The sequence below is a fragment of the Elephas maximus genome, chromosome 4 (assembly GCF_024166365.1).
Source record: "Elephas maximus indicus isolate mEleMax1 chromosome 4, mEleMax1 primary haplotype, whole genome shotgun sequence".
In the NCBI taxonomy this organism is placed as follows: Eukaryota; Metazoa; Chordata; class Mammalia; order Proboscidea; family Elephantidae; genus Elephas; species Elephas maximus.
In genome coordinates this window covers 75,412,380-75,425,481 of record NC_064822.1, presented here as the reverse complement: position 1 = coordinate 75,425,481, position 13,102 = coordinate 75,412,380, and the positions used below count along the sequence as shown (strand labels likewise).

The window sequence follows — 13,102 nt, the reverse complement described above, 5'->3', positions numbered from 1 at the left end:
AGGCTCTCTTTGGAGCCCTGATGGCACAGCGGTTAAGAGCTTGGCTGCTAATCAAGAGGTTGGCAGTTCGAATCTTTCAGCCATTCCTTGGAACCCTAGGGGTCATTCTCTTCTGTCCCATAGGGTTGCTATTAGTCAGAATTGAATCGAGGTGATGGGTCTAATTTTTTTTTTTTTTTTTTTTTGGTAAAAGAAAACTGTCTAAATTTCAAGACCTCTAAGAGAAGAATGACATGATACAAGCCATGTTTTATTTGATGGCTACTCTGATTTTTAATCTTGTTAAAAAATTAAGGCAAAATTTTGGACACTATGGAGTTGAAGGGGAGAATATGTCCAGATTAGTTTACTTTTAGAAAAAAAAAAAAAATGATTCAGGTACATTAGCTGGAACACAAATGTTTTATTGAATTCATTTTTTGATGTGATATTTTATTATTTGCATACTAGTCAATTCAAATTAATTTCAACAGCATTATATATTGATAATTTTGAGCAGTAATTAGATATTTCTACATGCTAAAAAAAAAAAAAAAAAAAATTTTTTTTTATGTTACATAACCTACACATAAGAGGTATCTGATTTGGCTCCTTAGGCCTGTCCAACAACAGAAATATTTCTTCTGTTCAACATATTTTAGTGATCAGGAGAATCTATAAAAACTGGTTTATTCAAACACCCTATTTTTTTAACTGCAACATTTGAAGTATACAGTTTGCAACTAATAAAAAGAAGATATACTTAAAGTCCCAAACTTGAATGTTCATTGTATTCAGTACCCTTGACCACAAACAGCTCCAGGATTTCAAGGTCTGCACTTTCAGTCAACATCATCAGCAGGCAATAATCCTGGGGGGGAAAGAAAAAAAGTAAATTCCACAAATAAACAGACCAATTTTCCTTTAAGAGGAAAGCTAATTCTTTCCAATCTACTTTTTTTTTTTATTACACTATTTTCCCCTCTATCTACTTAGTATAAGGATAAATTTCCAAAGCTACCCAGTTGGAAAATAAATAGGTTCACTGTTTGTCTAGCATTCCAGTCTTTGCAGATGTAAATCAGTCCAGCTACTCCTCATTTAAGCCTTCAACTTCACAAAACATTAAAAGGGTGGATATCACCACACAATTTAATCTACCCACTAAGATTTTTGCTTGAACCCCACTAAGATTTCTGCTTGAACATCATTCGAAATTGACTATCTGATAAAGGGAGACCACTATCAAAGGTTGGTGAGGTCAACTTGGATAATTACAAGTAGTTTTACTGGGTCAGCTCTACCAAACACCACTCTTTGAAGGTTAAATTGTTACAATTAATTAAATATATATACAGACCTCCCCAGAGTTACTTTATTGCTAAATGTACCGGAAACAGTGCAAGCATTTATTTCTGACTTGGTGTCCAAAGTGTCACCAGTAGGAAATTATACAGAAAAAAAGAGCACTTAGTAAAAACATTATAATCTTGTACATTAAACAACCCTTTATAAAATAAAATGCATAATTAGCTACTGGAAACAAGTTTTATTTATCACATCAGCTTTAAGAAGTTCATTCAGGTTACTTCCTTGGGTTTAATTGGAAGTGCTGTAAGAAATGACATCAGCTATTTCATAGTTGGTGAACTGACCACAAACAAAGGAATATGGTCCAGCAGCACTCTCTGATGCTAAAGCAGACTCACTTCAGAATGAGCACTTCCAAACTACTAGAATTTCATAAATTTTAATAACTGACTAAAAGAAAGCTTTAAATGGGAAGCTTCAAAATGGGCTATTTTCTAATTCATTTTAAAGCCTTTTACTTTTTTATTACGTGAATAAATAGGCAATGATGGAATCTTCCAGAATCACTGCGGTAAAATATTATCAGCATTCTTTTGTTTTAAAGAATGTATATATAAATCAGTTCTTTTTTCTCTCCAATGTGGCAAAAAAAAAAAAAAAAAAAAAAAATCACCTCAAGGGCCCAGAGTGTTTGCCTTAATGTTCTTAAGATTTTTATATATAAAGGCAGGATTTAAAATGTTATGTATACTGTTTCATTGAATGAACTAAATGGTCTAATTTTGATAATGAAAGCAACTTCTAACCAAGCTTTCAGATTCATGTGAAATTATTATTAGAAAAATAAATCTTCAAATCTGTAAAAGTCAAAATGGTCTTAACACCTTTTTTTTTTAAATATTTCCAGATTTTGTGTTGGAGACAAATTTTTCCTAAAGAATAACATGATCCTTTGCCAGACAGACTACGAGGAGGGTTTAATGAAAGAAGGCTATGCACCCCAGGTTCGCTGATCTATCAACATCACCCCATTAAGAATACAAAGCACTACATTCTTTTATCTTTTTTGCTCCACATGTATATAAGAATTGACGCAGGAACCTACTGAATAGCGTAGACATAGGAAAGCAGGATGGTTATATGGAATAAAAGGCGGACTGCATCTGTATGTAGTGAAATTGCCCCAGTTCAGAGTTGAATGTTTATTATTAAAGAAAAAAGTAATGTACATATTGCTGGATTTTTTTGCTTGCTATTCGTTTTTGTGTCACTTGGCATGAGATGTTTATTTTGGACTATTGTATATAATGTATTGTAATATTTGAAGCACAAATGTAATACAGTTTTATTGTGTTACCATTTGTGTTTTGTTTGCTTCTTTGTATTGTTGCATTTAGTACAATCAGTGTTTAAACTTACTGTATATTTATGCTTTCTGTACCTACCAGCTATTTTAAATGAGCTGTAACTTTCTAGTAAAGAATTGAAGAGCAAATCTCACTAATGATGCGCATATAAAGCAAGTCTATCAGCATTAAAACCACTAAAAAATAAAGACACACACAAAGCATTTTAGCAGCATCCACAACTTATTGCCACAATGATATAAAGTCTATCAGTGTTGTCATTATACCCCCTATTTTCAGGGGGTTAAAGATCAGCTTTAAAAAAAAATGCATAAAAATTCATCTCAAAGCACTTTCGTTTTATACCAGCGTGAAAAGTGCCATTTTTAGAATAACTTTAATGCTTAACCGTTATCCTTTAAATACTTTTTTTTTTTTTTTTTTGGTGCTCTTTAACTATACAATGGCTTTGTTTTTGTTTTGCAGCCATTCACCCTTTATGTGAACTAGTGCCTTTGGGTATTGTGTGAAATTTTTCCAAAGGGTTACTTTAAAGAACTGTTACCACAACTTTGACATAACTGAAAAATGTTAAATTTCTTATACAAATTTTGCCCAGGTCTCTCCACAGGGGCTAGGGGTTTAGTAACTTTATGGCTTAATAAATTTATGGCACTAAAAAGATTTAAGTGTGAATCTACTGAACCCATGTTAATGGACATAGAAGCTATGATCTATTTGAGCAGTGAGATTATGTGTGGTCAGAGCAAAATAATGCCCATGGAATCTTCTAGAAGAAGAGAAACAAAGGGATTGATATAAAGTTGAAAACTAGCGATTATATATTTTTCTGTATTTTCCTGCCATTCACTGTAATGTTCAAAAAATGAACACTTTAAAAGTTTGACGTGTCTTACTCTCTCATTCCTTTCTTTAAGTACGTAATTACCCACTCAGAATACATCTCACTTAGGCTGAAATCTGTCATTTTATTTTTTAAAGGTGAACTATTATTCCCTTACCTACATGATAGCTGATAAAGAAGAAAGCTTTCTAGAATCAGGAGAAAGATTATTTAAATTACAATTAAGGAAATAAAAATGAAAATATAATTTCTCTTCGTGGTTGCTCACGCTTTGCTCCTTTGTTTCTGCACCCTGTAATCAGAATTACTTTTCAGCAAAATCTAACTCTGCACAGGCATAGTGAAGCATGTTTTTACTAGAGCAAAGTTAGTGCTGTAGGTTTTGTTTTTTCTTCTTGGTCACTTGTATAGGAAAAAAATATTTCCCAGTGTTATTTGCATACATATTTTATCCTGCCACTATATACATTACAGATAAAGATTAATTGTTATACCTGAATTCTTGGTTTGGGGCCAAAATATTAAGCTGAAAATAATGCTGGTGTGGATTTGAGTTGTTTGAAAACAGAGCTTTATCATGAACATGCATGTGAATCTGGATATTGCCTCTCATTCTTAAGAAAATGGTTCTGTGAAAAGTGAATGATATGTATTTTTACAAATGCTTCATGGTTAAGAGTGTTCAAGTCACATGTCCCACAGATTTGAAGTATACTGAAGAAACAATTTCAAAAACAAATATTATTTTAGCCTTAGAGCCTTGCATTTGCTTCATGAAAAGACTTGCATAGCAAAACAAAACAAACGAAAAAGGAGAGGACAAGGAAGAAGTGGCTTCCAGAAGGCTGGCACCCTACTAGTCCCCTTTGAAAGGCGTTTAAAATTCACGTGGATGTAAAGTTGGAACCATCAGTATCTTTTTCAAATGATTTTTAGATGTAAACAGTTTTGCATAGGTTTATCAATATGTCAAAATACTTGTAAATTGGGAAGACAATTCTTTCAGCTTCTTGAGGCTGTATAACTATCCTTGCCACCCAAAGATTAAACAAGGTTTTTACTGCTTTTGCTTAATCATTTAGAAATTAATTCTTCTGCTTTTTCTACAAACAAAATTACTCACCTGGTTTAAAGATTAAGGCCTTAATCTTCTTAGATTATCTTTAATCTCCATGAAATTGTGAAACAAGACAGATACCATTTTTCAGTTGTAGGCCATTTGACAGCTAATTGCCCATAAATAGTAGCATTTCTGACCTGAAGTACTAAGCTAATTGTCTTGACTACTCAAAGTCCCTGAATTGTTGTCAACTTTTCTCTTTGTGTTGTGTAGCCCTGAAGTCACTTAGCTTGTTATCTGATGCCTCCAGTAGGACACCTCCAGTGGAGCTTTGATTTCTCAAGAATCGAAAGCTCCATTCCTAACATGCATCACATGTAGACTGCCTACGATGAAGGACCCGGCCCCTCCACTCCACCAGAGTGCTGGCTGAGTTTAAAAGCTGACCTGTGTTTGTAATTTCACTTTCATCTTGCTTAATAAATATCTGCTGGATTCTTTCATTTGTTTTTTATATTTGGATTTATGTTTTTAATAAAAAGGGTATTACACTGTTTCATTGCACTTAATTGGCAGAATATAAGGTGATATCTACAAAGCATACATTAAAATACATTAAGTTCATGAAAAAGGATAAAACGTGTGTAAGAATATTTACTTTCTAAACGTAAATCATAACAAGCATAGACTACTTCAAATGCTTTCTCCAAATGTTGTATTTAGCATGTCTGAGCTCCAGATAGTTTACGATTTGCTTTTGTGAGGGTGGAAAAAATGTCAAAAATGAAGGTAGCAATTGCTGGGTGTAATTGTATACATTTATGTAAATTTTAAGTGATCTTTCTGAAAGCAACTGTGTTGCTATTGTCAGACAAAATTTCAAATTTCCTATTTCATGAATTAGAACACAAAAATTCAGCTAAATTGTACATTTTCAAGGAAGAAAGGTGTGCCTTAACTGTAACAGGGTGCTGAAAATTATATCTGTAAATAAAACATACCATTCACAAGTGGTTTCCTTTTAACTATCACTTCAGGCAAACCACTCTGTGAATATTCACTGAGACAATTTCATAGAAATGATACAGGCCAAACATGTTTAGTATTCACTTCAGTAAGTTACCAAAACAATCTGCATGTTTATTGTAATAGCCCATTAACACAGAATACAATCTTAGCAAAAGCTTTTTCCATTATTACTTTTTCTTAAAAACGCCATTATAAATATTTTTTAAAATATGATTTAATGCAATTTAAGGTAATAGGAAGCAAAGGTTTAATATAGCTGTTATTTCAGTTGACATTTATTGAGTACCTACTATGCAACAAGCCTTGTCCTCAGTACTCAGCTTCCTTCTGGGAAGACAGGGTACTTCACACATCGGATAATATTAAAGCATCTGTTCATTTGTTTGCACTCATCTCAAGCCTGCTAATAATGAGCACACAAAAGCGAATACCATCTTCTACCTATTCAGCGTGTCATTGGTATGAAAGCTCCAGAAAATATCTCAAGTAATCAATGTGTTCAGAGAATTATCTCACGCAAATTACTCATTAACTCAATAGCACATAATAAAAAAGAACATCAATTAATTAATGAGTCACCCTCGGATCACTATGATCACAATAGGGCTCTGTTGAAACAGCCGTTATAAATTGAGCTTCCTCTCTTTATTCATTGTTTGCAATTGACCCATTATTTGGCTGAACCCAGTATCATATTTAACCCATGCCTGTAGGTAATTGTGTGATTCATATCATAAGTGGAGAATTCAGAAAGCTTACTGCATATACCACCTTACCAATGCTCAGATAAATATAATAAAAACTCATTTTTACTACAGCTTTCTTTGAAACTAACTTATTAGAAGGGTATTAGCTTGCTAAAAAGTATAGTTTTACATTTAGGCACAAGGTTTCAGACTTCTATGTTGAACATGGAGCCCTGGTAGCAGTAGTTAAGAGCCCTGGCTGTTAATCAAAAGGTCTGCAGCTTGAATCTACCAACTGCTCCTTGGAAACCCTATGGGGCAGTTCTACTCTGTCCTATAGGGTGCCTATGAGTTGGAACAGACACAATGGCAATAGGTTAGGTTATATTAAACACTGCAAGAATTAGCTGTTCAAACACTTTAAAGTGAATAGGAAATTCTTTGGCAGACACAAAATGTAATTTCAGTAACTTTTCATAAAGACAAAAATATGCTTCATCATTATTAGTTTTACAAACATACCCCAAAAAGGCATTTTTGCTTTTGGTGGGCAGCACTGAGGGTGTGTGAGGACTGGCGGCAGTAGGGGAAGAGAGTTAAAGAAATACCAAATACTGCATACAAAGTCACCAACTAAAGTTTCTCAGCTATCTTGGTAAATGCCATTCCAATAAGCTTATAGAATAATTCTAACAGTTCCCTTAGGTAAGCAAGAAACATCTGTTGGTAACACATAGCAGATGTTAACAATTACACATACTGAAATTTTTAAAAAATGTTTAATTAAAAGAATTCTGTTTTCTGAGAAAGTAAGTATGTTAAATTCAAAGATCCTGTTTTGGGTGTGTATATCACGTAATGCACAAAATTGTTAAGCTGAAATCATCTTGGATCAACTAGGTTTTGTGTTTGGTTCAGATCATTCAATGAAAAGTGAATTGCAATTCATTGCACTTTTTACACAATTAGTATTCTGGGCTGAGGAGCTGAATACTCATGATATTGGTACAGCAGAGCTGATCACAGAATATTTCAGCTTTATGGGCAAGGTGGTTGCAGTTAACTGTACCAAATTCAATGGGCACAGTACAAAGAAAAAGTGGGAGTGAGGGACATTCAGATAATATATTATCCAAATCTTTTTTACCTTATTTCCAGAGAAGAGACTAAATTATATAAAATAAAAACAGCCTGTTTGTAATGTGTAACATTATCATATGACTCATCATCAGTTATTTTTAATAATAGCTAACACTTAATGAACATTTCCCATGTACCAGGCAGCCTTCCATGTCCATGTAATCTCCAGAACACCTCTGTGACATAGTACTATTATCTCTAATTTACAGATTCTCCGTAAAAGCAGGGGGAAAAAAAAAAAACTAACTTGCCCAAAGTCATACAACTAATAAGTAGTGACCCTTAGATTTAAATACAGCTTGTTTGACTCTAGAGCCACCATGCTGAAACACTGTGCTATATTATCTCTGATGGGGTTGTCAGTAAGCGAGGCACACATGGGCTTACATTAAGCAAAGTACACACAGCTGGGTTGTCATTGTTGCTGCTGCTGATGATGATGACAATATTATAGTCCCCAAGAAAAGCCAAAAACTAGGAGTTATCTAAGGAGCCCTGGTGGCTCAATGGTTAAGCCCTTGACTGCTAACTGAAAGATCGGTCATTGGAACCCACCAGCTGCTCTGGGAGAAAAAGCCTGGCAATCTGTTCTCGTAAGGTTTACAGCCTAAGAAATCCTATGGGGCAGTCCTACGGTCCCATTGGTTCACTACGACTCAGACCCGGTTCGACAGCACACAACAACAAGGAGTTATCTGTGCTTAAGCAAACATTGCAAATATTTCAGAGTTAAAGTCCCCTATTAAAATGACAGTTGGGAAGGAGATAGATCATATTTCCCTAGATGCAGTTTGTTTAGGAGCTCTTTCTTTCAAGCATGTCATGAAGGCATTTATTTGAACTTGCAAATCCAGGGTACTAAGAATAGAGGATCCCTGGTTAACAGTACATGGAACACAAGGTGGTCAGCACAGAAGAGAATAACTCAGAGTAGAATGCCATAGTCAGGATAAACATGCTATAGTGACTCTAGACCAGTCTCAAAAGTCAAGATAATGAAATCAGTATGTTACCTGTCTTTGATATGTCATAACTGGCTTTCACAAGATGAGAGCAAAACAAAATTGAAGCCCCTAGAAGAGCAATCTGTGTCAAGCTATGTGTTCACTGGTCTAAAATTCACCAGCTGTAGAGGATGCTAGGTCTAGGTTAGCTGTCAAATATCTAAGTAACTCTTTAGTAAGAGCTCAGTGCTGAACTGAAACAATGGGTATATAGCAGTTGCCCTTGACATTGACATTGCTGCTGCTGTTGTTGTTAGGTGCTGTGGTGTCAATTTTGATTCATAGCGACCCTGTGTAGCAGAGTTGAGCTGCTCCACAGGGTTTTCTAGGCTGTAATCTTTACAAGAGATCTCTAGGCCTTTCTCCCTCAGAGCTGCTTGGTACCCACCAACTGCCAACCTTTCAGTTAGCAGCCTAGCACTTAACCATTGCACCAGCAGGGCTCCTTATCTTTAACATAGATCAGAGCAAAATGCAGTTATTTACAACCTCATATTACCAGAGAAAGAGATCCAAAACCTTTCTCATTCCACTGCTTTGACTACCTGCTACCATCACCTCTCTCACTTCTATATATTGGAATATGTTTGAGTTTGCCTGATTCCAGACTGGGCTTCCTAATGGGAAGTTCCACTACACAAGAGTTTTCCTCTATTTTCAGTACATAACCAGAGCTTAAACTGAAGAGCTCAGAGCTGTGATGATCATGAAGGAACACGGTCAAATTGAGTTTCATAAAAATGTTTGTTTCTCATGCAAGCCTGAGGAAATTTTAGTTGTATGAGAACCAAAACCATTTGCCGGGAATCAGTTCCAACTTACAGCAACTCCAAGAGTGTCAGAGTAGAACTGTGCTCCGTAGGGTTTTCAATGGTTGATTTTTTTTCAGAAATAGATTGCCAGGCCTTTCTTCTGAGGCATCTCTGGGTGAACTTGAATTGCCAAACTTTAGGCTAGAAACTGAGCCTGTTAACCATTTGCAACTACCCATGGACCCCAGTCTAGGTTAAGTACAGCATGACATCCTAAACCATCATTAAGAATATCCACTTTTTTACACCCAAAATTTGGTGGAGATGCTGGATTGTCTAAAAGCTAACCTTGACCTATAATCCCTGTATTGTGTTTAAAGTGTCCTCAGTTTAGTACGAATAGTAGCTGGAGCTGGGAGAAGCCACAGAGACCACGTAGAAGAAAATATGGGATAAAAAAATAAGCAGTTCCCCTTTTGGAGAAAGTAAGTAACTTTATGAAAAACATCATTGACCATCTATGATGTGAATAACACCATATTATGCATTTCTACATTTTTTTCTGCCTGAGAGACTTCAGTGCCTGAAAAATAATGTTCGCTGCTACTTATTCTTTGTTTAATGGCCAATTTATTAAACATACTACTCTAATAAATGCAATTTCTCTATTTGTACACCATTTTAACAGCTAATAAAGCAAAACTTGTAAATTTAACAAAGCAGGTTCAACCATTTAAACATTAATTAGAATCTTAGTCAAATTCTTCTAAACGTTTAATAAAATTCTAAATAGGAAGATTTAAGTACTTTAACAACATATAGAAATTCTCACAATGAGTGAAGAAAACTTATTTTTTAGCATACTTAAATTGTAATACAAATTCTCATGAATTTAAATTAATATTTCTATATTTTGCTTGATATCTTCATAAAGGTACATTAATAGCAACTCATTCCTTTTGAGGTTAGAGAATATCGTCTCAGACTAGCTGAGGTTACAGAATCAGTTGTGTTCACTAGGTGAATCTGGGTTGGATATGAGAATTAGTTGCTTCATCCAGGGTGATTTAAACTTAGTCAGGGGGCAGCCAGTATGCCAATCATTTAATAATCATGCTTCCTTTGTCACATAAATGGGACTTTTTAAGTCAACATCTTTCACAGAGGCTATAATTTACTGTAACTCAATGCTTTTCCTTAAATGGATGGTGTTAGCATTATTGGAAACTTGTGTATACCATTTTACTAGATCGTTATGAGGTATAGGATCATTTAGAGATTTTTATCTCCTAAGAAATCGAACTTATGCAGTCAAATTTCTTATTAGGACATTTGGATTATCCTCTTTCATGTACAAATTATTGGACCCTCTTTCTGATTGACTATCATGCATTATCACCTGTGTTGATTAGCACTTTGTGTTCTCAGTATGATTTGATTTACGGTTCTCTATATTTAATCTCTTTTTAGAAAATAGAGACAAAAATACAAATTTACACCGTATAAGTAGGTAGGCATACATTCAATAGAACAAACAGTCCACATATACCATTATAGTTAGCTTTTTTTTATTACAGCACTTTTGTAGACATTGTATTAATGTTCCCACTTTTGAGTACAATTAGAGAGTCATAGTTTTCATAGACTCAACCGCGTTGCAGGTAAATTTAGTGGTAGGTTCTGTTTCAAGTATTTGAGTGCATGTGTGTGTGTGTGGTTCTTACTGGAGGTGTTGATCAAAAAAGTTTGTTTTGAAAGACACTACCTTAGAAAACCAGAAAGGCAAAAATAAAGGGCTTGAGAGAAATGCAGTGTGCAGTACAACACAGGCGAGCAAAAGGTGAACTCTTCCAGAAAAGGGTACTCAACCTGAAAATTACAGAGGCCAAACAAATGCAGGGTAAAAGCAGCAGTAACAGAAATCACTTAGGAGGAGCGAATCAGTATTTTACAACATTAGTTAGACACTGAGAAAATGAGATTAAAGAGACAGAATAAGTCAAGAGCTGAGACCATGACTTAATCGCCTATACCTGGAAGAGTTTACTTCACTCTTAATTAAGGATTTTGGACAAGACCATATTTGTGTTATACTGACATCAGGTTTGTGTAGACCTTGATTACTTTTTAATGTAAACTTAATTGTTTTTTAACTCAAAGTACAATTTTCTTAGCATCAATTAACCCTTAATTTTTTTTTCCATCGCAAGCATTTGAGACCTTAAATATCGTGGCTAGCAGAATTAGCTTTGACATCAGGCAGACAGTGAATTTGGAGAAATTAGCCTCCTTGATATCAGTTTTCTCATCTGTAAAATGGAGATAATAATACCTGCTTCGTAAAGTTGCTGTGAACATTAAATAATCTCTGTCAAGCACTTAGCATAATGCCTGATACATAGCATTCAAATTATTATTACTACTATATTTTTATTATTCCAAAACTCTCTCAGAGTCTTTTATGTCTTGCTTGCCCAATGGAGGCTAATCAGCAAGGGCGAACATCAGGCTTGGTTTATGGTCCAATAGGCAGATATGATGCAAAGAATAACAGTTACAGATGAGCATTCAACAAGGAAACTGAGAAATTCCTTCTAAGAGAAATATTGAAATTCAGAAAGAAAATGAAATTGGTGATCCAGACACAGTCAGGAATATTGGATAGTAAGATCATTTTTTTTATTGCCTTCCTATGGTCCCAGACGTTTTTCTCATTGAGTTGCCATATCTGTGCCTAGCATTCACACCGGGCAGCCTATGTGCCTGATATCTAGCAAGATGGACGCAATAATAACTACATCCATCTAGTCAGTCATACAGACATTTATTGAGCCCCTACTGAATGCAGGGTACTCTGCCATGTCCTATATGGAATGTAATGAATAGTGCCTGCACTTGAGGGGAGACAAGCAAATACTTCTTACATACAAGGTAATAACTTAGAAAGTAAACATATCTACGAAGTGCCGTGGAAGCACTGAGGACAGAGTAATTTGTTCTTTCAGGAGACATCAGTGAAAGCTTCGCAATAGATGTTTGCATTCATTCTTGAAGAGCCACTGGAAGTCGAAGGAATGTTGATGTTTGTACAGGGATAACGCTTAATTTCACCAATTAATTTCACGGTGACCCATCTAGCTGATAGGGAATAGAAAGCCATTGAAAATTTTGAATAGACATATAGCAAAATGAATGCCAAAGTTCAACAACTCAAACTGAAATGTACAGTAGAACAAGCTCAGGAGGGACAAGAGGGGATGCTGGTAGATTAGACAAGAGGCAGTTGTGAAAACCAAGAGTAAAGCACCTAAAAGGCATAGTCACCACCGGAGAATTTTTTTAAGAAGGGGGGAGGGGAGAAGCAATAAAGAAAAGGCGATGTGTACCAAACTTGACAGCTGATGGAATGGGAAGGGACGAGGGGGACAAAAGTCAAGCATGACCAAGATTTGGGGATTTTCTACCGCGAATGATTATAGTTACTGTAGCAAACAGACATAGAAAAGAGAGAGAGAGAAAAAAGAAAGGATGTCCCCTCCCTGATGAACCCGTGGATGTCAGGAAAACTATATTTCATGTGAAAGTGCGGACGGATAGTCCTGCTTCAGAAATTCTTTGGACTTTTAAGGAAAAATGCAACATTCATGCTATTGGTTGGTGTGGCGAATCTTGTTAGTTGCCCACTCAGTACACTTTCCTCCTTTCATTCTTACTAACTTATATGGGGCAGCATTGTGCCTAAGCAAAAAAACTTCATTTCCCAGCTTCCTTTGCATCGAGGGAAGGCCATTTGACAGAGTTCTAATCTATGAGATGTAAAGAGGAATCAGTGGGGGATTTCTAGGCAACTTTTCGTTTTCCTGTTACAGGCACTACCCCTTCCTCCTTGTTTCCTTCTTCTTCCTGCCTGCATTACAAATGGGAGCTAGA

At 35.4% G+C, this 13,102-nt stretch overlaps 1 protein-coding gene across 3 annotated transcripts in view; it reads left to right on the top strand.

Annotated features, from left to right (window-relative positions):
• Positions 1-5,059, top strand: part of LMO3 (LIM domain only 3) — a 58,941-nt gene extending 53,882 nt beyond the window's left edge. For 2 of the 3 annotated variants that reach the window (XM_049881510.1, XM_049881508.1), the window contains one exon: positions 2,198-2,610. In XM_049881510.1, the coding sequence (XP_049737467.1) occupies positions 2,198-2,303 (106 nt within the window). In that variant the 3' untranslated portion in view covers positions 2,304-2,610. Of the gene's footprint in view, positions 1-2,197; positions 2,611-4,834 lie in introns of those variants that run through there. The other variant, XM_049881509.1, reaches the window with a different exon arrangement.
• The last annotated feature ends 8,043 nt before the right edge of the window (positions 5,060-13,102 follow it).